This window comes from Anthonomus grandis, chromosome 10 (genome assembly GCF_022605725.1).
Source record: "Anthonomus grandis grandis chromosome 10, icAntGran1.3, whole genome shotgun sequence".
Taxonomy (NCBI): Eukaryota; Metazoa; Arthropoda; class Insecta; order Coleoptera; family Curculionidae; genus Anthonomus; species Anthonomus grandis.
Window position 1 is genome coordinate 24,535,779 of NC_065555.1, and position 27,966 is coordinate 24,563,744.

At 31.1% G+C, this 27,966-nt stretch overlaps 1 protein-coding gene across 1 annotated transcript; it reads right to left on the reverse strand.

Moving 5' to 3' along the window:
• Positions 1-385: 385 nt before the first annotated feature.
• LOC126741670 (protein obstructor-E) lies at positions 386-27,862 on the reverse strand. Its single transcript, XM_050448210.1, has 5 exons — positions 27,704-27,862; positions 9,255-9,452; positions 3,216-3,419; positions 971-1,184; positions 386-847 (listed from the first exon to the last, which is right to left on the reverse strand). Exons 1-5 carry the CDS (start codon positions 27,750-27,752, stop codon positions 787-789), a joined length of 726 nt encoding a protein of 241 aa, XP_050304167.1. The 5' UTR covers positions 27,753-27,862; the 3' UTR covers positions 386-786.
• Positions 27,863-27,966: the final 104 nt, after the last annotated feature.

The following is a 27,966-nucleotide window of genomic DNA, read 5'->3' on the forward strand; positions in this document are numbered from 1 at the left end:
AGAAGGAATAGAAATAAAATTTTCTAAAGTTGAGTGCTTTTTTTTACCGAAGATTTTCTATACGATTTGTGCGACACGTGACATTTGTCTTAAGAATAAATTATGTTTTGTTAGACCCACTTACTTACCTAGTTTATGGATGATCCTCATGAGTCTTTGAAACAAAAAAAAAAGATTTTTCAAAATTCTTATTTAAATGAGAAAAAATCTACTGATGTCACTTTGCTTAAGAGCGACCGAAAAGCAAATTTTCAGTCTAAGCATTCTTGTTCCCAAAATTAACATATATTTCTCTGCTCTGTTATAGGGGAAAGTGGCATTTCTGTTTTGTGCAGTGGAACGAAAGTGCCATTTCCAATATATGTAATTTAATAAAACATCAATATCTTATTTATTTTCCTTTATTTTTTACGCAAGAAATTATTATTTACAGTTACTTGATATCAGTTCTTTAAACAAATTTGTTTATTACTAAAGGAAAGAGTCAACATGTCAAGTAATAAATTGATGGTAAAAATGGATCTGAATTTGTGTTGCTCATTTATATTATTACTAAACTATGTATACTTAGGGCAGAATTCCTCAACGATTTTATTTTCATATTTTTTAAGAACGATACTTGATAATACGGCCTATGGTAAATAACTGGATTGATACGTTATTAAAATAGTTCCTATGATTACAAACAATTTGACAATTAAAAAAATAAATTATTAGGTTTTAAATTTGAATTTCTTAATGATTATTTATATTTAAAATAGATACTAATATCACTAACGGATGAACTTATTGCTTTTTGCTTTGTTTGCCTAATGGAACAGCTGGGTCATCTTTGTACCAGTCCTCACTAGAATACAAATACATATTATTAGTACATTTAGTCTTTCATTATATTTTTTTATCTGCAAATGTAATGCTTTTTTGTATAGTAAAAAAAATAAAAACAAAAAATTTTTAATTAATCACTTACCATCCAGGTACGTTTTCAGGAGCATCACACCTTTGGCTTTCTTCGTTGTATACTTCGCCAACTTGACAACCCAAATCACGTGGTTCTACTCCATTCAAGCATACGTAGAATCTTTGGCAATCAGTTGGGTGAGCATATTTGGGATGAACAGCCAAGTTACCGTTGGCATCTCTTTGAGATTCTTTAGGGCATGTGAAACCATCCTTAAGGGTATCTAAGAAAAATGAATACATACATGAGTAAATCCGTCATAATTTTTATATATTACTTTTGTTATACATATGATTTCCTCTTCTGACCCATTAAAAATATAGTATTTAAAACCGACATTTTACGGGACAAATCGACTGACTGTAAACAGAATTTCACTTTTTTATATATACCTTAAAATATGCGTTATAGGCTAATGATTATAGGTAAATTTAAGCGGCATGGAGATAAGATCCTATTCCTACCTTCTTTTAACAAAAAGAAATAGATGAAGGAAAGGAAATTTTATTAAAAAGGAAACCACGGTTTACGTTATAATGCAATTTGAAATAGTACCAACAGAAAATTCACAGGCCTCACTTTCTTTCTAATATGGCATAAAATATGTTTCAAAAACAAGTTCGATCCACATGAATACTTAATGACGAAGCGGTAGTTCTATTTTCTAATCAATACATCATATCATCCAAAACTTGGCCTGAAATGTGAATAATTCTGCGATACAGAAACCAAAACCTGATTCCACTGAATCACCAAACGTACTTAGGTTTGGTATAATCAATGTGGAATAGTAGGGGGCCAATATTCTTCCGGAGGTAGATAGGTAAGAACCGTAGGATCGACAGACCAGTTAAAAGAGTTAACGCAATCTCCCAGCTGAAGAATGGTAAAATTGCTTTAGACATTTTTACCATTCTGCAGCTGTGGGATCTTTGCATCTGGTCAAGGCACAAGAACCTTCTCTCAGAAGTCGTGGACTACCTGAATTAGAGTTTTTGGATTAGAGTTTCATTGTCTAGTCCTGCTGCTGTAGCTGATGTCTCTGCAAAAAGATCAGTCATCAAAAAATTGATCATATAATCATTATGATCTCAGATCAGGAAGAAAATGGGTCAAGACTCCAGCTTGAACATCGGTGTAATAAGTGTAGTTTGGTATCCAACTCTCAACCTAACAGTCCTACCAGACAAAATGTTCCTCGATACTATCAATCTGTGCCTTTGACACCATGAAGAGATCATGGTTTTATTTTGAAGATTTATCGGGATCAGGCAGTGCTCTTTCATGTCGAAATAGGAATAATTTGGTATTAATTCGAGGCATTTTGCATGCTAATGAGCGTTTCTTTGATGAAAACTTTATCCCATATTTTTCCATACTTGTACAAGTTAAAAGACACACTTTTTTTAGCAAAATAATAATCTATTGCCATGGTTTCTCGAATAAGATTTTTAATGTTACTAGATGTAGCTAATAGTATTTTAATTGTGTTGTCACCTAGTGGAACAAAAGACTATTTTTCGGTTTAAGAACGTATAAATACAAGAGTCTGTAAAATCGATATAAAATTCTAAAAACAGTAGGAAACATTCAGAACTTCTCGAAATAACGTTGTTAAGAAATTGAAGTTGGTTCATTTTGTTAAACGAAATGCTTTGTATTGTTTAGATGTATTAAAAGTAGAAAGCGCATTAAATAAGTGTATAAAGTTTGATTTTAATCTTTTGAACTAAAAATGCAAACGTTTTAATGAAATATGAGATTTTGAACATGTTTATAAAACCTTAGCCAAATAATAAAATATTTTGTTTATAATTGTCTTTTAAGAAAATGAAAAATTGCCCTAACCAAGCAACCAAAAACCAAACATCCTGGACTATCAAAATTCGGACAAAAAACAAGTCAGGTTTTACCTCCTCAACAAAATATTATTTATCAATTGGCACGTGTTTCGTGAATGACCTTAGCATCTTCAGGATAAGAATGAAAAACTGAGTATAGGAGAAGATATAAACTACTTGAAAAAAAGCGTGATGTAATAAAAATAAAGTTAAACGATAAGAATTAACCTTTCTGTCACTGTAAATAAATATGAGATATTTTTGATATCGATTTAAAAAATTGGTTATGTTTAATTTATAGTGTGAAACCATAATATACACCTTAACTTAAAACATACACCTTAAACAAACTTCTGCAACCAACTTGACATTTACGAAAACACAAAAGGAAAGTTTGGTTCTTTATAACTTACTTTCAGTAGCTTTGCATCCTTGTCTACCAGCGGAGTCGGGCCATACGCAAGTGCCGGAATATTCATCGAAATGAAGTCCATTGGTGCAGGTGATTTCAGTATAATCACCTTCGATACAGTTGTAGAATTTATTGCAAACTGAGGGATCTTCGTGGGCGAAGAATCCATTTCTTCTTGGGCAGGGTCCTTTTGGCTGAGGAGTTTCTATAAAGACGATAGCCAGGTAAGTTTTTATTTGAAATAAGATACATAATGATTTTTGTAACATTTTATGGAAGTTTTATAGTTATACTAAAATCGGAGAGTATTTATATGTTTCCGTACAACTATTGTAAGAATACGCAATCATCGTCATACAAAATCATATAATGTCTGATTCAACATCTGATTAAACAAGAATGTGAACCTCGATATTTAAATATATAAACTCTTTGACATGATCATTTTTTTGATAGAAAACTTCCACAAGCAACTGAGCATCGTAGTAGCGTCAGCCTCTACGAAGTATTTGATGGAAAAAATAACAAAAATGGCAATCCCATATTTATTCGTTTGATCTTACGGAAAAAATTTAACTTTCATCCCTGCTACTTAATTCTACTGGACTGAGTAAAATAGTGCAATATTTAAGAGGTAACAAAACCCAAATTTTCGATAGACGTAATGAAAACTTATACAAACATCGTATATAAAACACGTTTTAATACATTAAGGCCAATTTGTATTTAAAGTATCCTTAATGTAAAGTGTCATCCTGAATAAAAAAAAAACAAATGAATTTTATTTGTTCTTCAGAAGTATTATATAATATTTTATGAAAACGTGTTAATGATAACATCAAGGATATTGATAACAGTATCGACCTAACGAAATTGTAGTTGCCTTTACGAAATTCATCCGTAATTAAAGTTACATTTCTGACAGTAAAACGTTGTCTCGAGGGTGCTGTTGCCTTTGAGGACGTTATCGAACTGATATTAAGTATAAGGTGTATTGGAAAACCGGGTTTGTCTTGTATTAAAATTATGGAAACTCTAGAGAGGCAGCAACGAACATAGTATTGCCATCAGCAACAAATTTTGTACGACAAATAATTGGTGAGATAAGAATAACAATTAGTTTTAATCTTATCTATTTTGTTATTTATTTTCTATTTCTCCAGAGAAACTAAGCACTCGTTATCGTTTGACTATTATTTGTTTATGTTATTATTATATAAAATGCAACATAAATGGAGAGTTTGGAATCTGAACAAGGCCTATCTATAGGTGGAGTCAGGACGTTCGATTGGGTTCGAAGCGATCGAGGTTCGATTGGGACGAAACGAGACCTTCATATCATGTGCCTTCAAGACGAAATATAGACTAATTTGCGATAATGAGTGGATAGGGAATGGGATTGGGCATACAATCATCCAAGATCTACTCTCAAGAGAGTTACGTAATGTAACTCATAAGATAGGGTTACAATAATCCTTCAATTCGGGAAGCATTCGAAATAAAATAAAACGAAAATACCAAATAAGAATAAATACCGATGGATCCAAATTGGATAAAAGTAAAGGGTACGGAATCTGTAAATAAAATTCTGTGGATCTGCACCGAAAGTCAGGCATCAATAAAAGCCTTAGAAACTCGATTATCACAACAGTCTCAGTGAAGGATACCTTTAATATCATCTGGATTGGAAGCTATATAGGTTATAAAGATAACAAGAAGATTGATAAATTTCGAAGCAAGGCAAGAGCAATCAAATGCAGTGAGGAAGGTTGGAATGCCACACCAACAAGATTGCAGCGTTATAAGCAAAATCCTATATAGGACACAATGGATAATCTGAAAAAAATTCACAGAATTATAGATGATCCAATGAGTTGCTAGGCGGTAAAAATTAAGCCAAAGATATTACGAATATCAAGATCCTTTTGTTTTAAGGCTGTTAAGTCTGTTTACTGGACGTATCCAATTAAGATATTTACACATAAAACTCAGTGTCTGAAGAACCTGGGAGAGAGAGAGAGAGAGGAAATACCAAATTATTGCTCTGGCTGGGCTGCTGGGTGCCTGTAGGGTTATGGTTAAAGGTTATGGGCACTTATATCCTCACTCGCAGACTGCGCACGCGTTTATTCTCTAAAAGTAAATAACTATCTCTAAGAGTAAGTAACTAACTTAAGGTAATACTCAGAAGATACAATTCCTGGTTTGAGATGACATGACAAATCGAATATTGAGATTATTGCTTTTAATCCGGAGCCTCTCATCAAACTGTAAATTCTAATAAGCTCTATTCCTATGTGAGTATAGTATCACGAATAATGAAAAGAAAGAAAGAAGAATATAAAAGATTCAATTTATTTTCAGTGTCAAAGTCAAGTCAAATTTCACGTTGTTGACCGCGTGAAGTTAACGGAATATGCGTAGAATATGATTCTGGGTCGCTGGTCATTATGCACGGCCTCTTTTAAATATACGATACTCGGATGGTTTTAACCTGCCTCTAAACACGCTATAATTAAGGGTTTATTCAAGAAAGATAAGACAACCACCATATCGGAACCATGAGACTTCTTGAACAGATTTAGCAATAATCAATATAGGATGGTACTCCGTAGGACTTAATATAAAAGACTGATTCTATTTCTTTTTTCAAAAATGGAAACGAGTTGAGGCATTTCGCTTTTCCCAAATTTTAGATAAATAATCCAAAGTGTTCTGAATACAAAAATAAATATTAAATATTAATTTAACATTTCAGGCTAATATGACAACACTTGACGATGAAGAATGCACGACGATAGATAAGGGTCACCCTTATTGAAAAATGCCTGTTCCCGAATATATCAAATATTTTAAATGTGAAGGGGAAAGGCTGAAAACCGTAATATCTCGTATGCGAGTACATCCTTTTATATTATTTTAGCGATAGAAAGGTAAATTTGATCTTGTTTCAATATGTGACTGACATAAAAAATTTAAGAATTTATGGCATTTGTGCCTCGAAGTAATTGAAACTAGAAAAGTTTAAAAGAACTAAGAAAAGTTTTGTATATAAAACTTTTGTTTTGAAATAATGAAAAAATATTTAAATTCAATCATCCATCGTCTAATTTTGATGTGAGAACGAAGGTAACAAGTCGGTTCGTGAGGTAGACTGTCTACATTGTATAATAGGGGATATGCAATTGGCTTATTAAAGTGCTGTAATGAGAATGACATCGATTCATGAGATCGACTATCCATAGTAGGGTAAGTATAAGGAGAGTGGAAAGTATAGCAGCAATTACGTCAGTTTTGTGAAATAATGAACGAACATTTAACAACTAAGAGAATGAAACTATAAAAAATTAATTTTAAGTATCTTGAAATATCCCACCCGAGATATAAAGCATTTCAAAATTAAACTTCATTTGGTATTGGTGGAAAGTGTTTAGATAATTTGATGGTCATGTCCATAGCCTATATGCACCTATAGCGTTAACATTTTTCAAGATTGTGTAAAAATGGAGAATGAAAATGTCTCCTTCCTTTAGAGGAAATACAATGGTAATTTGCGTTTCTCTCAAGGAAGGTTTCTGGAACTTGGATGGAATGTTTACACATTTTTTGTGACTTATTTGATCGTTAGGACTCTAAACGAAGTTCATAAATTACAAATTTATGAAAATCAGTTGATATTATACATTTTTGCATTTTACAATATTTAAAAAATCATGTTTTTACGTTGTCTTTAAAATTCTTACATTAAAAAAAACATTTAATAAATACCGGTGAGGACGGAAGAACTTAACAACTCTCCGCAAGACTTTCTTTGATGTCTAAATAAGATCTATCGATTCGCCTTAACGAAAGTTTCAGCATTTGCAATTTCCGTAAAAAAGTACGGGAAATTGGAGTATTATGAAAATATGTTGGAAAATTTGGTGAAAAGTTCCGTCTTATTTAACGTTGGCTGTACATAAATATTTACAGCCAAAACTATGAGTCTGCGGTTTAACTTTATGAGTTGGTTTGGTCCGGTGATAATGAAGCTGGTTATGAAAAGCGGTCAGTAATCTGGCTACTAAGCTACAAATATCAGGTCGGAAGTAATTTTAATTTAACTTTTCCCTATATAATGTTTTTTTAATTAGAATAAAAAGGACAGAATTAAAAAAAACTTAGAGCGTTATGTTAAAAATACTTGGGCCTTTGAAAGACTACTTATTTTTTGTATTAAACGGCGTCAAGACGTCAATGATGAATAGGAAAATCTTTAAAATATCTCTTCTTTGGTTTGGATTTATTGTGCCACTAGGGTAATACAAGGCTTAACCAGGTTGTGCACTGAACGATTACGCATGTGTGCCAATGTGGTACCGTTATGAACTCCAGTTTCCAAAAGATGGAGACTGTAAAATTGATAAAATATTTTTCAACAGTCGAGGTATTTCTCAAATGACTTTCTAATGCAAATTTAAAATATATTAACATTAACAGCCGCATAATAAGGTTACCAAGTGATTGAGAGTGGAAGAAAGGGTGTAAGGGCCGGTATTATAAAACTATTTTTAAAGATAACTTAAAGTTAACTTGTAGAATAACGTCACATGTCACAATTAACTTCCAAACGTAGAAGGTAACTTTATCGGGTGGATGGGGTATCAATAATTTTGAATATAACCTAACACTAAAAAAGCTTCTATTCCTCGACGCGGTAAAAAAACGAAATTATCTCCTCGAGACTACCGGACTGTCAAGCATCTGTTATGTCATCTATAATATCGCCATTTTTTATAGTACTTTAGCTTGTAGAGGCTTTCTTTTTAGAAGTATATCTATGGCGAAGCCAAAATAAAAACACAAAAAATTCATTTTTTGACGGTAGCACATGGGCCTAATAGATATAGAGTCGAGGAAATAATTTTGGTTTTTTACCGCCATCTATATGTCGAGGAATAGAAGCTTTTTCAGTGTTGGGTTATATACAAATATATTGACAGAATATATGTCAAAACCCAGGATTTTTTTATAAAGTAAACATTAACTGATACTCCATCCACCCGATAAAGTTCACTTTTACATTTTAAAGTTAACTGTAATATGTGACGTTATTCCACAAGTTAACTTTAAGTAACCTGTCAAAATAGTCTTATAATACCGGCCCTTAGTCTGGTTTAAATCATGTCGTCTTCTGCCAAATAAAGGCTAAACAAAACAGATGGGTTTTTCAACTAAAGAACTGGATGACTTAAAATCTAATATTACTTATCAAATTCCTACAAGAAAACATTGACTCTCAACTCCAGTGAAAGGCACAATCAAATACTGTTGCTTGCAAATTAACAAAAAATAGGTTTTTGTATCGTAATAAAAGAAAGCATGTTAATCATTGCTCTAATGACTACCTCCGTTGCTGTATTATAGACCCACTCATGTCATCTTTATTCGCCTTAGAGTATAGAGCTGTTCAGCTGATCGATTTCCTATATCAAACTCGATCTAGAAAAGATTGTAAGAGGGCATTAAGACATTTTAAGATATTGACAGTTGCCTCACTGTATATGTGGGAAAATCTTTACATCATAAAAATATATTCGACATTTAATTTGATTCAATAAGAGATTCACAAATACCAAACTAAAAACAAGGGAAATCTTGGCGCCTATGGAAGTTCGCACTGGTTCAGAACATTGGGCTTATACTTTTTTCAAATATTCCAGATCAGTTTTAGACATATTAGCGGGTCTTAACCATGTATAAAGGGGATTAAACAAGAAACTGGTTGTATGATATTGGCCTTGCAAATATGCACGGACAAAAAAGAAGCGTTGACATACATTATTTACGATAGTCCAGTATTGGAAAAAATTAGAGTGAGAAGAATGAAGATGTACGTAGGAGTGAGTCAGATAGATTAATAAGTTGTCGGGAAGGGCTGTCTAACCGCCCACTCGCATTTGGCTATCCTAGCTAAAACTAAACTAACCTATATCCTCAGAGAAAAAAATAATAATTTCCAAGCTTTTCTCATTTGAATCTTGATTGATTTGATACTTACGTAATTCAGTTCTATCGCCACACTCAACATTGAAGGGTTGGTCACACTTATTCCTCTTTCTGATCAATGGGTCAAAGACAAGACCGTCCGGACATAATTTCGCAATGGCTTCTCCATCGACGCATTCGTAGTACTTATCACATTGTCTCGAATCTTCATACTGACCATCTTTTGGTGGACACTTGAATGATTGAGCATCTGGAAAACAAATAAAATTATTAAGATTTACGTCAGTTTTGTCACCTGAAAGAGTGGATGCGTCACTCACTCTTCTATTACATATATAAGTGTTCTGTTTCTACAGGGACTTTCTTATAAAGTAATAATTTATGCATATAACGATAAAAGTTCATATTTTTATCATATTATGATTATTTAAATAAGACAAGAAGTATAAGACTCGTACGCCAATGACCTTAGCGTAAAGATTACTGTTTTATAATTCGATGAGTCGCTGTAGACACCGGTTTTAACATTTCAAAATATCCTTTCACTTTTACGGTCTGCATTACAATTATTACATAAATATGCCAACTTCGTTATAAGAGAAGAATAATTATTGGCGAGACCAACTGCATATTTTTATATAAATATTTTTTTATCAGAGGTGAATAATATTCTTTTAACAGCAGTAAGATTATTATGGTAATGATGATATTAGAATATAATTATATTTAGTTTTAAAAGGTGTTTTAAAAATTGGAAAATTTCTTTTGTGGAGTTATTCTGAAGGGGGATCGACATCAAGGTGAACCTTACCCAGTACTTAACAGTGGAAAAGATTCATTTATCAGTAGAAGTACAATGAAGCAGCATATAGAAGCTAAGTGAAAGAACAAATTGGGAAGGAAGAGAAGTATAAAAGAAGAACAAGAATGGCAGGTGCAATGTACTAAGGTTAAGTATATGAGTATTCCATATTCATTGAAAATGAAGAAATATAAGAGTGTGTAATAAGTGCCATTAGCCGAGAAAAATCTTGGAAAGCAAGTTGACAATTTAGTCATGACACCACAATTTATCTCCTAATAACGACTTTTTAGATTGTGGGATTGAACTTTCTTTTAAGAAATTGCCGCAAAATTCATAGAGTTTGAAAAAAAATCTCGAATAGTCTCATAGTTTCGTTAAGATTTCTATTTCTATATGATTTACAGATGCACAAAGCCAAACGATACATCTGTACATGTTATTTTCACAAGAGTTTATTTTTTAGGCTCCATGAGACAATGAATGTGACGACAATGACAATGACGTACAGAAGTAACTTCGAGAGCTTGGAACGATGTTGTGTGACAAAATGTTATTAATTTTTATTGCACGTCAAATCATCGTGAAAGTTCAACAGACAGCTATATGAAAAACATCCTTTAACTCATTCAAAAAATAGTCAAACAAAATGGTTAAAGGATAAAACTTATGAAACACCTGGTTTCTTCAAAAGAATGCAGCATCCCTCAAGCTTATCATACAATCCTAGACGCCTGAATTAACTCTACATAAATTAATTTTAAAGCCTTTTTTTAAAATATCTGTATAAAATTTTATTTGTTTCTTCTTACTTATAAAAAATAAACATTGCTTAATTTGCAAAAACAAAATCTATAACTTTACTTTATTGCCTATTTCAATTAACCTTGTTTTTTTTAATGGCGTCTATTAGCAATATAGGAACTTAACGGAAACCACATTCCTTCATGGAAATTGAAATGTAATTTGTTCTGAGATAGGAATTAGTCATTAACAAAGACAATAATGGTCTGGGCGATTCTCGATATGAAAATCGTTATTCCTTTAAAGACCTAAAGCAATCAATCATCTAGTATTAATGGAGGCTTAAGGGGTAAAATGAGGAGGATAAAGGTTTTCTTTAGAAGTAATGAAGTAGGTCGATTTTTATTACGTTGTAACTAACTAGTAAATAGAATTAATGTCTGTAATTTTAGAGAACCGATTACTGATTATTTTTTATTTAATTTAATTTAGTGGTTATGGAGATCATATAAATCATCAGGATAAAACAATTATTTTAAACTTAAATACTGGGTTATTTAAGGACCTCACGTAGATGTTTATGTCCTTCTGAAAATATTTTTCTAGACACCTTCCGAGTCCTACCTAGGTAGGTGAGCTGAATCTATTTACGCCGATACTAGTAAACTAATGGAGCAGTGTTGATAACAATAAAATAATAGAACAACCCTTACTCTAATTTACGGTATGGTGTTGAGCTTGCAAAGTAAAAAGAAGAACGTCCCCAATAGGTTCTAGTACAGATATAATAGAGACTAGAGATACAGTTATAAAGATACAGTTATGTTAATCCACACAAGGGATTCTAGATATATCTATCGATGTGCACAATAGGACATAAACTCATCATAAACAGATAGAGAAAAAGTGGGTTATGTAGATATATTTTTCTGACTGACTACTCACAGATCAACCCAGCACAGTGATCATATCAGTAGGGATCTGGCTTGCATGTCCGGTAGGTAATTAGGGAAATTCTTTATTTAAAAATAAGTCCAGCTCGTATAGAGATGAGAGAATTATTAAAAAAGTTTTATCAATATAGAAGGTCACTATGGTCATAATAGGGTCACTAAGGTCACTAAGAGTGTAAAGTGGGAAAGTAGAGATAATTTGTGAGCAACTTCTCGTTTGGCCGAGTAAAACTTAACTGTGTATTGCAACTCATGGACCCCCAATTGGTCAACAAGAGTCTGGTGAGAGAGACCAGATTATAAAAATTATATTTATGTTGAATGAAACCGTGACTTGAAGTTTTTAATTTTTAAATTTTTAATTTTAATTTTATTATTCGTAATATTACACATAGTGTTTTTACAAGTCAATATAAACGGTAATATAAAATGCAATTTCATGATTTAAAACTTAAGTATTAACTAAAATTAATAAATAAAAATTATATACGTACATATAGAGTAAGATTCTAAAATTTATATATAATTAAAATCTACAGACACTCAATTTAAAAATACTTATAATAGACACACAATATTTATAAAAGTTTTAGTTTTGTTTTGTTTTTTGTCTGGTCTCTTAGAGAAAGAATGGATGATATGTTTTTTTCAGTCTTGGGGTATTATGGACTTGAACTTGGTCACTAAAGGTGGAAAGAGAGAGAAAAACCTGCCTTGGGTATTAGTGGTAATAAATAAAACTTCGTGAATAACTTTTCACTTCGTGGCTTGCCTCACATTACATTTCTTCGAAAACAACTTAACTCAACTGTCACAGCAACTAAACTCGACCACTGTGTACTACAAACTCTTGGAACTGCAATTGGTCTTTAAGAGTTTGGAGAAAGAGAGCGAGACTCTTAACTTATAAGAGATAATAAAGAATGGGAATAGTTCGCGAGCAACTTCTCACGTCGATCGGGATTACAAAATACAACTCACGGCTCCAATTTCATCTATAAAAATGAGTGGCTCAGCTAAGAGAGATTGTTTAATGGAACTTTATATGTGAACCATACTAATCTGTAGGAAGCGATAAAGTCCTTTAAATTGAACATAAACTAAAAAAAAATAGTAAATCTAAATTTTTCATTGTTAATGCCATATATAATCCAAGCAAATGCAATTATTTATCAAATGTAATTATTATCAGATAAGCAATTATGCAGCCCTGCATTAGCAACAACGGTCAAATAAGCAAAGAGCTCGAGTTCTAAAGTTATCCATTTGAAACCTAACTACCACCGATTACCACGCATTTGCCATCCTAGTATATTTATTATAGTATTTGCTTCAGCAGTCACACAACTCCTTAATTAACTTCATGTGTTCAAGTATAGAGATTTTAGTGTAAGCTCAGTCGAAGAACTTGATGGTTAAATTTGAAGGACGTTCTGACTAAATTGATATGAGTAGATTCGTATATCTTTTTTGTACAAAATGAAAATGATAAAAGATTGACTTAATGTCGTCTAAGATAATTTCGAATTATATTTTGATATTACGTGTATGTATAAATCGCGTGTTTGTACGTGTTTGTATAATATGTATGTATCAGGTCGCTGGATACAATGGGCATAGGTAGAGAGAGTAGAATTAAAACTAAATTAAGTTACTATGCCAAGAAAGACACTTGGTAGCCAACTTTGTGCAAGAAAAATTTAAAATTTGAATAAGACATTTCTATATTCAGAATTGTATGCAAACTTAATGGTAATAAAAAATTAATTAAGTCTTTTAAATTCCAGATTAATGGAGACAAAAAAAAATTGCCATAATTTTATTACTCTTTTATATGAAATAATAGTGCATTGCGTTTTAACCTTTCATATCTTTAAATTTGGTAATTTAAGTCTTGCATGTCGTAAAGATAATATTCACTATTAAATTTATAAATACAAAAAATAATTTTTATTTAAGTTTGTATACTTATGTATCTTCCATTCGATATTGGATTTGACTATTACAATTGCTTCTTAATATTATTAACTTCCTAAACATTATACGAATAATGTAAGTATTGTTGTTCTAATTATCCTAAAATAGATAAAAACTATTAATAAATCTGTATTTTTATCACTAAAAATGCATTTCTTACCAAATTACGCAATCAGGCATAAGCCAACGTAGTATAAAACTGGTTTTAAGTGTGTGGTCTAATGAGAGAGAAAGTTATTACAAGATCTTTTACCGGTGGGCAATGTAATACACAAAGGAATTTATATTGTCATGCATTCAAATTCTATTGACCTTTATGGGTGTATATATCTGAACCGAATTTAGACACATTGTCTTAATTAATTAAAGAAACAGTTTTTGAAGAGAATATTCATCCCCCTTCACTGACCTTTCTGAGGATAAGGCTAGGCACCACGCCCAAACCGTGTACTAAAAATCGATTTTCTAGGCCATCAACAATAACCGAACCTTGTAAAAACGCAAGTGTCACAGCATTTCTGTATCGATATATTCAACGTTTTCACCTTAAACCAACCTTAAAGTGAGTATTTTAAACTGCCAGACAGTCAACGCCTTTCTTGGAACCTCATGTTAAACTGATATAAATATTTAAAATTTACATGTTTTTTTTTACAATGACCTGCGTTGATTAGCATATGAAATATACAATTCTTTAATTAGGAGAAATGTGACCTCGCCTTAATGTGCGAATAAAATTGAAATTTTGTTAGGGGAGTGCATTAGTTGTCAAAAACATATTGCATGAAAGTATTAGCATTTTAAATATTTAGCTGTTTATTCTAATAAAATTTTCGCTGTTTTTAGCATGTTTTTTATAATGACCTGCGTTAATTAACATATGAAATACAATTCGTTCATTAAGAAAAATGTGGCCCCGCCTTAATGTGGGAAGAAAATTCAAGTAAATTTTGTTAGTGGAGTGCATTCATTAGTTGCCAAATACAGATTGCATGAAAGTATTAGCATCTTAAATACTTAGCTGTTTACTCTAATGAAATTTTCACTGCTTTTAGGTAGTTAGTAAAGAAGATTCCTTAAAGGAAACGGGCAAATGCCAATTTGCCGACCTGAAGTCGACAAAGAGCATTTTTACTCTAAAAAACGTGCTTACAGTCTAAATTCATTAATATCTTAATTTATAGTTTTAGTTAGAATTTTACATTTAGTTACTAAGAATTGCATTAATTTTTTAATTTCTCTTCACTATCAATATTACATCAGTCCATAGAGGGTTCGGTAATCAAATATCAAGAGTTTTATGTTGATGACGTTTTATAAAAATCTGTTGTAGAAATAAAAAAAAACTAAATCTTTGGGTAATTGAGTTCTTTTTTGATTAACAACACTCTACTGGTAACAGATATGTTAAGAAAAACTGTCCCTAGAAGGTAGTGGTCTTAAATTTAACTGACCCGAAGTCAAAATTATTTCTGTAAATTCGTTTTATTTGTTTTGAATCCATTATTTTTGACATTTATAAGCATAAAGATGTTACTGCCATTTTATAATCATGAAACCGATTGGTCTTGCTAGATTTATTGGTTGGAAAGAATAGTAATAGAACCAATTCTTACCATGAGGCAAACTCTTTGCATTGAGATAGTAAACAACAAAATTATGAACAACGAAACAATTTTAACAAGCACATGCTTTTTCAGCTGAAACATCGTGCTGGTTTTTAAAATTTTTAGTTTAAATTTAATAGCTTACATACTATATGATCTGCAATTCTGATGCACCGGTTGGAACTGCTTAAGGATATACATATTATTATTACTTGATCATGTACATCTATAAATATTCCAATAGTAACACCAGACAAGTATCTCGGAAACACAGATATTCAAACCGTTTGTTATGTTTAGTGCATCAGTTCTTAGACTTCGAGAATAGGTAACCCCGCTCCAAAAAAGGTCATTCGTGCTACTGAAGTGAATGTATAAGATGAGGTAAATGTATGATATCCTTGACAACGCCTCAATTAGTGATAATCCTTAATTTTTTATTAAATTATGTAGAGTGTATCTTTAATAGTGAAATATTACAACAATGTAAAAGTACAAAGTAAAAATCTCACATACTGGCAATATCCTAGTGCAAATAAAATTTTGTCGCTGGTTAATCAATTTCGGTCGTCATGTTGTGTGGTAAAGCGTGTTTGTCTTAAGACGGCATCAATGATCATCACAATAAACATGTGTGGGTATTGCAAAACCCTCTTGTAATTAGACCATACAAGACGAGTACAGTAATGTTTCAGCGTCAACGTTTGGGTTGGATTCTCAACAATAACTTAGTGTCTGTAAACATTATAAATGATCGATGATATGCAGAGATGTATAGAAATTTGGTGAAATACAACCTTTTATTATTTCATAGTTGATGTAGAGCTTAATTTAAATAATGACTATAGTTGGTTTGTTTATTGTTACTGTCACATGGGGAACTGCCTTTAGCAGGCCTGATAACAGAAAGTATTAAAATAACTACCACATTACAAGTTACTTGAAGTAAGGAAAGAAAAATAAGTGGAAATCTAAGTGTAAAATTGTTAATCTAAAAATCTCGTTTGATGCAACGGTAAAGATAGGATAAAGAGGAAAGGGCAGTCTCACTAATAATTCAGTGAAATGGTTTTGCGAGCTTCATAGCGCAATAGTGTAATATATTAAATTTATAAAGAGGATGAGGAGAGGATGTAGTTTCTAAGATAAAAGAAACTATTATGCTAAGAGAGTGGATAAATTCATAAGGAGCGATTAGGATTTGGAGATAGATAAAAATAGGGATGGTGCTGGCTATACCAACCACTTGCGCACTTAGGTTACTTGAACCATTGTACCCCCACATCAAACCAATAACAATGCAGGGGTACTATCTCCTTGATCAAGCCAAGAATCCTACTGAGTTTGCTTTCTTTGAGGCTTGCCATGTGTCTTGAGGTTTTATTTTCTTAAGTGAGTTAATCTTCATATTACAAGTGTTGGGCATTTGCAAGTTTCATATTTAGCTAAGGCAATCTCTACATGTAGAATTTTATCTGCAATGTCCCATTAGTATTGCTGTTAGAATTTAAATATTTTCCTTAATATTTAAAGAATATATTAAGAACTCTCCTATTTTATTTAGGGATACTTTGATGTGCCTTCCTATTAAGGCTATCCATACTGGTTTCCATTTATTTACTACATCCGTACTTATTAATTTTGCTATAGTCTTCATGGTTACTGACAAGATTGGTTCTTCAATAAATGTGCCTTTTGGCCAGCGCTTTTGCCATTTTGTTTCCTGCATTGCCACTATGACCTTTTGTTTCATGCTTAGAGTATATTATTATATAGACTCTAATCAAAGTACTAGGGAACGACCAATCTAACAACGTCATTTTGGATTACAAATGTTTGAAAAGACTGAAAAAGGCTTAAAAGAATTAAATATACTTGTTATAATAGACATAGGAAAGAATTATTTAAAAGGTCTTTTACTTACAATGTGGCTGTGGCTATGGATAATGTTGTCGACTATTTGTTTTCCCTTGATTGGTATAGGAAAAGCACGTGGAATATATTATTTTCAAGTGAGACTCAGCGAGTATGATCTACATGGTATTAACATTTTAAGTTCATTAAGTACAATTTTTGTTTCTTTGTTGATTTTTGGTTTTATTTTATTTCATTTTGAGAAATGGTCGCGAATGAAACTATTTTAATTATTTCTGTTTTTATCTTTGTTTTGTTCTCTTCTCGAGCTATATAAATTTATTTTGTTTTTGTCTTTAGATAACAACGTTTTAAACCTATATATATGTATTATTTTGGCGTGCTACTTTTGATAGGATATTGGGGAAGAATTGGCACTTAGTTGCCTACCAACACTCCTTTATTTACCATATATTGTTTTAGGATTATTGTGATATATGTATATGTTTTTTATTGTATGCTAGTAAATAAAAAACTATTTATTATTATTATTATTATGAATTGCTATAAATAAACTTCTTATGAAGGCATTTATTATTACTCAGCCATTATATATTTCTAAAGTAATTAAATCGTAAAGACAGGTATGAGTAATTCATTTACTAAACGATTGTTTTAGCAAGATTGCATTTTAAAGTAATATAAGAAAAAACGCCCAGCAGTTAAAAGTTCCATTAGTGCCTTCATCCCTTTTATAGCTGAACATTACGGAACTCTATAAAATGTATGTTTAGAGATTTATTTTGTAACATTTACGTTTAACGACAAAGTATTGCTTTACTGAGTTTTTGCATATAAAAAATTGACGTAAGTTAACATTTTTGTGTTAACTCTTACTCTATCTAAGAGTTCTCTAAGAGTACTCTATTTAAAAGTTCTTGCAAGTCTGTTCTGGAATTTGATAATAAAGTTTTTGCAGTCTTAGGACACAGTTTAAGGAAAATAATAGTAATTATTGTATTTCTTGCAGGTGGTTGATAGTATAGAAGCTTTGGAGAGGTAATATTTTTATAAGGCAAAGGACCAATCAAACCAGCTAAATCGATGGACGATTTTTCACTATTCTCTCCTATCTCTTCCACGTTTTCAATAGATAAATCAACGTCACGGTCTGTAAATTGCAATGTTATTGCCGGTAATATCCGGTAACGAATAATAATCAAATAAAATAAAAAAAACGTGTGTATGCAAAGAAACAATTTCTAGTTGGTACATCATATGGTCAGACAACATCACCGTTAGTACGAAAGGAACATCTCGCAGTTAAATACATTTATATAGAGGTAGACACCATTTAAATCTTTAAATCGCTTGGTTATCTATTCATCATTTTTTTCCTTTGGCATTTAAGTATATGGTAGAGAAGTATACCTATTCTTGATAAGCATTTTTATTGCTGTGTATCTACAGAGCTCCATGTTGCAGATGTTATCTCTGAATGCAATTATAGATATTAGGCATTTCATTGGAATTTAAGCCTTTAATGGCGATTTAATCTAAATGAGATTGCTGTCAGCACTGTTGCCATACTTGCAAGCTTAAATCTCATCTCGTTATTATTGTTAAAAAAACGAGATCTAGAATTAAAAATCTTATGTGCACTTTAATTTTAATCAAATTATCAGCATAACGTTAGTTTAACAAACTTGATATTCATCAATTTAAAAAATTCGCAGAAAAAGATACTATGGAATACCTTTTTTTTAACATAGATCAGACAACACTGATACAACATCTGACAATTGACATTTGATAATTGATTTAAGTAATTTTTCATAAAGAGTCTCTGAACCCGATCAATTGAGAGCTTAAGATGATGTTGTTAAGGAATGACTTCAGTATTAGGATATCACGTTGCTAGCTGAGTATGACATTTCTTTTTCTCTCTCTTGATTGGTATGTTCCTGAATTTTCTTAGGTTATGGTCGAAGCAATATATTCTATTTAAACGTGGTTAGGTGAGAGTTCTTTTATTTATCTATTTCTTTCGTCTTTTGATTTGGAGAAAAATAAAGGACAAAGAACACCTATCAGATATTTAGTTAAAATAAGTATTTTTATATGTCTTATTGGTAGGCCACTGTTTTCTGAAGTAACTTGCAAAAAGCACTGCTACCTGTACCACTATCGCATATATTTTGTGAGAGTGCTGTCACTCATATCGTGTTGGCCGAATTATTCCTATGGGTATTAACGACAGGCGGTATTTGTTGTACGTAATGCTGTAGAGCGAGATATTAGAAATATTGTCTGACGTAATTAGGACATAAATTACATTACGCGGTGATATTGTTAGCGATGTTATAGCAAAAGTTAAAAATAGATGACTAACAAAACTAGTGACAAAGACAGTTTATTATTATTTAGAATAATGTAACTAATCTATTAGCAAGGGAAATCTATTATGGCTTTTTGTTCAAGTTTTATTTGCTTCGTGAGATCATATTTGAGTAAGAGAGCACATTATGTTTTTTATAATACGGAAGGAATTGCAACTGTACTAGATCTAACTTACTGAAATAGCATCAATATGCAGGAATAGGAACCAGTTACTGTCAAAGAACTTCGAAGAGCTTAGAAATAAGATTTTTAAGTATAGTTCACATCCAATCCTAGGCCTTAATAGCACTAAAACTTACATTTTGAAATAAAAATGGTTCAAGCATATATTCCACAGGATGGGTGTACGACACTTCTGGGTATTTTGCTTAATAGTAGCTTTACTTGTTTATTCTATGAATCCCCTATGACTGCATTTTATGACTATTTCTGGTTGACTGGAATCACTCTACTCATATCTATCTAATATTTCGACTGCATAGAAGTTGCATCTTGGTATTCTGAGTTTACCATTTTTTAGAGCCTTACTTATTTAAAGAATATTCTATCCGCCTGTAATGCATACAATATATTTGATCGTAAACATACTTGCAGCAGTTAGTACTGTGACCATAAATACATCAAATAAAATATGCAGATATTTCTTATTTCTTTGATCAAAGTGAAAATTTAATATTTGTATAGGACATTGGACGAAGGAAGCAAAGAGGACGAACTATTAGTTTAAATTGCAAAGGCAAGTGTGAAATATAAATATTTAATTTTTTAAGAAACCTTTAATTTGAAAATTACTTATATTTAATAATTATAAAATATAAGTGATTGAGAATCATAAGATTGCTTCCATTTAGGAATCTTCTTAAATCTAAACAATAATTTCGTTATTATCTCGCAGTAGTTTCTTTTGGATATTATAGGTATGACTCATAACATATGATATGATGTTGTTAAACTCAATTGTTACACACTTATAATAATTGAGTTTAATTTAATTGGATTTTATTTAAATAGTAGAAAACCAAGTACTAATAATTTAGATAAAAAATCTGATAGCCTTAGCGTCGACTTTGGCCGTAGAAAACGGTTCTGTTAGCTATTTTGTTTAATACACAAATAAATGAGATAATGAAACTATTGGATAAAGATGATGCTCTATATAGCTTTGCTGATGATCCTGCAATTATCTTAGGTCGGGATAGTTAGAATTAAGTTAAAAAAAGGGGCGGAGTAAGCATAGAGAAATTTAAACGTTCAAAAGAACTGAGTTTATAACCCTTTCTCCTTCTCTCTTTCCACACATATATTATTTAACTGTTGAAAGTCGGACAATGTCTTCATTACATTTTTGGTTTGATTTTAGATGCATTGATATTGTAACAAATTCATTGCTAGAAAACTTTCTTTAAAGTAACTTTAAAGGAGTAATTATTGATAAGAACATTAGCCAGAGCAAGTAAATTATGTCACGACTAAAATAAGGAAAATAATTTTAGCTTACGAATATCTTAAATTTTGATTTTGGGTATATCAATCTGAGATACTGCTTGTATTAGTCATTTTCGTAGAGATAATGCTTTTCAAAAATAGAATATATTCTAAAGATCTACTTTTTGGGGAAAGTAACCAGAAGTGTGTGCCAGAAAGACCTTGATACCTATAAGTCTGCTTCCAAGATTTTTGAACTAGTAATGTTCTCTAGACTATTTGATTTTTTTAGTTAATGTTATTTATTGTCACAATTTCAGCATAATTATCTAAAAGCCAAATCAACAACTGCGATATTTTAGCCATCTTGGGACAGCTACAGAGTAAACACTTTGGGGATTTGTGTACATTTAAGCAAAGCATATGATCTTATAGACAGAAATTTGTTATTGTATAAACTAAATAAATATGGAGTTAGAGACAATGTACTTGATTATGTTACGAGGGCGATAGTTTAAAATTAAACAAACGAAATACAATCTAAGATAAAAGAAATGTGAAATTTGTATATCTCAGGAAAGTATTTGGAGTCCATTATTGTTTGTTATAATTTTGAATGATCTTAGTAATATCGTACATCAAAGTTCAATAATTACAAATTATGCCGATGATATAAGTTCTCTTACTCTCTTCTTGAGAGGCTTAAAATTTCAAGATACTACTTGACTTATATACTACTATATTTGTGACTCAACTTAGCTAGTGACTGCTTTGTTGATAAAAAGACCAAAATACTTTTATTTGGAACACAATAAGGTAAGATCCAAACACGTGAGACAATTTTTCGAAATAATACTTTAGATAAAGGTACCAAATTTCTAGGCACCAAAATAGAAGAATTTTTATCAAAGTACCTTAAAAATTCTTGACTATGCGAATTTTCAGTCAGCTTTAAAATATGGTATGGTGTTTTGGGAAAGCAGCAGTGATCTACAGAGAATATTCATTGTACAAAGACGCATTATAAGAACAATAAATAAAATGCATATTTGTATTCGTGTAGACGGGTATTTAAAAAAACTGAATATACTGACTGTATATGTTTTTGTTTAAGAATAGAGAAATAATTGAAACCGTAATGTCAATACAAGATGAGGAGACTTATTGTATCTTAGACATAGATTAGCCATTACAGACAAAAATTTATATTATTATGTATGTTTTAAGTTTTACAATAAAGTGTCAAATGCTGTAGAGTATATAGAAAATAAATCTAAATGAAAAAACATTTAAAAAAAACGTTAATAAAGACTGAGTCATACAGTGTACGGAAACTTATTGATAGAGGTAAGTTCTGTTGAGTGCAGTTTTGACGTAGTTTTTATTCTGTTCTTAAATTTTATTACTTATTAAATCAGTAATAAGATTATCCTTATAATTAAATACTAAGTGAAGATGTAACACATGTTTTAAATAGGATGAAGAAATAAAGAATTAAAAAATCTTCCATGTAGAAATCATATTTATTGCCTAGATCCAAAAATATTTAACAATCTGGCAAACAGTATAAAATAGAAAAATTATTTTATAGTTATGTCTGAAATAATTGGAATATTAGTAATATTTTTTTTGTTTGTTCATTAAAGTATTAAACGGGTGGGCCATCTAGCGTTTCGAATTTAAACAAGCTGTTATTTTAAATATGGCCATTCAAATATCAGAAGTGTACATCAAAAATATAGTCAAAAGTTCTACATATATTATTTATTTATTTCTACATATATTTATTATATTATTTGTTTATGAAATCGGACACTAACTTGAAGAAAAACCCTTAAATTAATGCACACGAAATTTACTAAGTCGATTTAAATCAATTACCATGTCCCACAAATAGAGGAAAGACAAGCCAGTTACCATATAAATTTGGATAAAATGTTTTACGAGCATTTTATTGTTAGGGTACTTAGTACAAGAAACATGTTAAAGAATAGATTTATAAAGGAATGAAGAAAATCAACAAAAGGAGGTTGGATTTATTCATTTAGCAAATAATGTCATTAACTATGTCGTGGTTGTCTAGTAAGGTATGCTCCTGCTACTGGGTTTAATAGAAATGCAAGTTCCTAATACTTTTGGGTTGTTTTAGGCTGTAATAAATATTATAAATAGTGACATTGTTCGTGGTTGACTCTATATCTAATAGAAAATGAGAAGATGTAGTCCTACTAATTTCAGTCAACTGACTTTAACGAGAGTGCAAGAATGTCTTGAAATGGGTATGAGTCTATAGCAGTCAAAAGATATAGTCACTCTAAAAACAGAAAATTATGCATTTTAATACACCTTACGAACGATCGAACTCAATTTTAAGTGGTATTAATTCTTAAAACCCCGTAGCATCTTCAGTTAAATAAGGGCTACAAGTTTTTGAAATATGTGCCTTTTTTGGTATATTTTTAGTTAAATTTACGTCGGAAATAATTCAATTTAACATCAAACCAATACAAAAATTAACTAAACTATGATTATGATGCAGCATTGTACGATTGTTCATTAAAGCAAAACTTTAGTGGAAATGATCTTAACATTTTCGGCTCAGAGACTTTGATTTATGCCACTATTACGATATTCGCCTTCATCAAAAATAAAAACTTATTTCGTTTTGTCTGAAGTAATAAAAGATGTAGTCAAATTATATTCAAGTAAATACTTTTTTGTACTCCATTGGCAAAACGCTTTCAATGGCTTCTAACATCTTTAATTCTTAACTTTTTGTTAAGCCTTAAAATTTTTTTTTGTGGAATACACTGGCATAAAGAATATTCGAGTATCACGCCAATGCTTGGAGGTGTGTTCGGAAAAGACGTGCTTTGGGAATTGATTTGACTTACTTGCTGCACTTCTCCATGAAAAGGAGATTTAATATGGCGACGTTGTAGTAGTCTGCGGATGCAATCGATACTCATCAGTAATTACAAAATCCAGACGTGACCACTGAAAGCCAATGCGTTCACAATGAGTCACTGTTTGGCGTGGTTTTTGGTCTGGCATCATCATCGGCTCATTTTCTTCGAAAATGCCGTTACCATCAATGGCGAGTGTTATTCAATAAATTATCGTTTTTAAAAATTGAAGATGACATGGACGATGTTTGGTATCAACAGGATGGCGCAACTTGCAACATAGCCAACGTAACAGTTGAACTATTGCGCTCCCTCTTTGAAAATTAAATAATTAGCCGCAATTCCAAAGTAGTTTCGCCGCCTGAATTTGAGCCTGATTATGTCTCTGAATGTTACGGCCAACCGTCCCGAGGTACTTGAAGACTTGAAACGCGAAATCAGAATTGCTAGTGATGAGATTCAAGTCGAAACAATCGAAAAAGTACTGGAAAGTGGGTTAATCGAATGGGCTTGTAATATTTGTTGTGGCAGCCAGATGAACGATATCATTTTTCAGCCCTAAATAAAAAATTCCTATTGTTCCAATAAAACCGGAATTTAAAAAAAATATTTACAAGATTTTTTTTTACAACCGGTTTAAATTTCAAATCTCAAATGACCCATCCTGTATTAGGAAATATTGGTTTAATCTTTATTTTATTGTATAATATTACTACTTTTATGTTTTTATTTATATTATAATGCTGCTAAGAAATAAATAAAATATCTTTCTCTTTAAATGTGACTGTGTATATGTAATACATAGTCGGTGGTATAGCAGCACTAATAACTGTCCTAAATTAATTTTCCACTGGTTACGTAAAACTCCCCAACCTTTTATTTAATTTTAATCAGTTTTATTACCATAAGATCTTATAACGAATTAGTAAATCAATAGAAAGTATTTCACATACTGTATATTTATATAGAAATATCTGTCGTGGCATATTATAAAACGATACTAAATTATTAAACATTGTTGTTTATCTAGTATTGCTTAATGCGGAATGTTAATTACTTTGTTAAATGCCAGCGAATTTTAAATACATTTCCTTGGAATTTGGTTACTTATAGCTAATCCATAAGTTTGCAATAACCGGTTTGAAATTTAAGTATAATTTTATTTTAATTACACCCAAAAAGGCAAGCAACTTTCGAAATAAAGAAATGCACTGATTATTTAACAGTATGTATTCATGAGAGAATATTTGGGTTCATCTTTACAATATCTTGCGTAACACTTATATAACTTGGTACTTAATTATGATGCCTACGATGTTATATCGGGTACTCAATAACAGTAATTAATTATAATGCAGACATCATATATTATTAAAAAAACGGTACATAGATATTGATCGTCTGCGCACGTAGACCCACAAAAAAACCGCTATGTGCGCCTATGATAACTACTCCAAATGAATGTTTATTTTTTAATAGAGAACAAAACAAAATTTGATAAGTAACCTAATCCCAAAAGAATGAAACAGTTAAGATGAGATGTAGGTTCAGATTCACGATTGCACTTGTTTGATTTTTGCTTAAGAGGGTTAGCAATGAAAGTAACGAGTATTGGAAATAAAGTAGTTTTTGAAGGCAAATTTGAAAGATTTTATTTTAGGTTCAAAATTTTAAGAAATAAACGTCTTAATGCAATATAAGTCTAAAGACCATTTGAAACCAATTTGTTTTGGGATACCTCATGAATAAGATTGATTTGGCAAAAAATTTAAAAGAGAAAGAACTAGCGGCGGATTCTATGCGAATATGAAAAGAGGCATGGCAATCAGGATGCCATACATGAAAAGTAGAAGATATTGAGGTAAGATAGAGAGAGTAGATAGCAAAAAAAGATTACCTGAATCAAACGAGAATATGTACCGGGTAAAAATAGAAGTAGATTTCTGAAGTAATAGTAAGAAATTGAACCACTCATTGTCTCATTATAACTTTAGGCTAACTCGAATGGGATTAAATACTAAGGAAAAATTTATCAACATAACTGAACTTATGTACGTATTGGTGCCTTTGACAGGAGCAAAGAAATTCATTCTTTTAACACTGTAATTATCACTTTACTGTTAAACTGATTGATGAGCTACATCCATGATAGAACTAAAATTGTTCAGATCACCAACTTCATATCTTTCTCAAAAGTAGTCTACTTAGTGCTACAGGGATCTCGCCTGTGTCGAGATAATAACTAAACTAGATAAAGCAATTTCATAGAAAAAAAAACAACTGCAACCAGTGATCCATTATTATAATAATGCCAATTTATGACCGTGCTTAAGGTTCTTAATATACGATGTTGACTTGTGGTTGACCAGTGAGATTTGGGAAACCTCAAGATTTCAAAATACTGTCAGTAGTTCCTATTAAGTGGAAGAAAGATAAAAAACTAAAAGAAAATTATTTTGGTCAAATCACTCCAAGCAGATATGTATCAAAGAGCAATGAGTGAAGTGACTAGATACTTTAAAGTTTTAAATTTAAAAGACAAATAACATCGTAAAAGTAAAAGCCATGTAAGAAGAAATATTAGAACCAAGAGCAAGTTGAGTGTTGAAGATGTGCTGTTGAATTTTGCTTTACGATGTCAAATCCTTGCTTAAAGCTAAAAATTTCTTGTCAATTTTTACAAATATTATCAAATTAAAATGACCTGCTCAAAAATTTGAAAAAACTTTCTCAATATCTAATTTAATAAAAAAAATTCACAATTACACATTTATTTTTTTGGCAGTTGACCTACATAGAAGAGTATCACAAGGAAAGCTGAATACCAAGGGATTATCTTCAATGTTTAATTATAATTTTGTTAATCGATTAACAGTCTATTTTGCTTGAGACAACCTAACTTCAGAAAACCTTTGATGGATAAAGTTTGGAGTTTTCATCTGATAACTTTTGATCTACGTAAGCTACCACCATGAAATGTTGAACCTATAATATAACTAGTTCATATCACAACTTGAGGATAGGTATTCTAAAGGATAAAAATTTTGATATAAAAATATAGCCTCCAGTCATGTGAGCTTGGCATAAAATGGATTTTTTCTTTTTGCTTCTTTGCTCGAAGACCATATTCTTTAAAGGTATTCAAGCAAATAAATTTCTCGATCACGAAACCTAGAGTTTCGCCATCGAGGCTAGTAGATTTAATTTACTATATTTATTATTTTTATTATTCAATTAGTTTTTTCAATTAGTATTATTCAAAAAGTTTAGTTTCACTTAGAAAAAAATATCAAAAATCAAAGATATAGTGGAGCTCTACTAACTTCGTTAAACGAGTATTAAAAAATATTAAATATTTGGTCACTAATTAAGGCCTCTAGAAATCATCCGTCAGAATCATGTTAAGATTAGTCGCAACTCGGGGTATACCGGAAGCAGACATTTCCGAGATATAAAGTTCAAAATTGTTTTTTTTTAAAGGTTATAGAGCCAAAATTCTTAAACATAGAATAAAACAGGATTCTTTTGTCCATCTTACCAAACTCTCAACATTATGTATGCCATTAAATTTTGGTTTAGGACAATTCAACTTGTTAAACATTTAAAATTTATTTGGGGTTAAAATAAGTTTAACCCATATGGTATTTTTCACTAACGTTTAAATAACTAGTGATTGGGCACATAATGTACTAGATATTATATAAGAAAAGTACATTTTTGCGGGTATTTCAAGAACGTGAGTCTAAATAATTTGTTTTTTTTTGTTATAAAAACTAGCATAACAAATTTCAAATATTAAATTATTTAATAATTAAAAAAAATATTTTACTTACTTGCTCCCACTGCAACAGCGGCAATCACAGCCAACACAAATATTTTCATTCTTAAAGTATATTATATAAATTGTAAGTGAAAGTAAAATCGAAGAGTTCCGTCTGCTAAGAAGGAGCTCTTGGTACTATGAAAGAACCGAGAACTTTTCTTTATTTAACGTTTACCTTGCCCCACGTGGTAGCCAATCACAGCACGACAACACTCTTGATTAATATCTGCTCATAATTTCCATAAAGGATTATTGAAAATTAATTTGTAGTAA

What these genes read in the sequence shown, in the direction of transcription:
- LOC126741670 (XM_050448210.1), bottom strand. Translation starts at nt 27,752, where the DNA reads ATGAAAATATTTGTGTTGGCTGTGATTGCCGCTGTTGCAGTGGGAGCA. An exon ending in CGCTGTTGCAGTGGGAGCAA is followed by an intron (nt 9,453 to 27,703) that starts GTAAGTAAAATA and finishes TTTGTTTTCCAG; the next exon opens with ATGCTCAATCATTCAAGTGT. An exon ending in TGGCGATAGAACTGAATTAC is followed by an intron (nt 3,420 to 9,254) that starts GTAAGTATCAAA and finishes TCGTCTTTATAG; the next exon opens with AAACTCCTCAGCCAAAAGGA.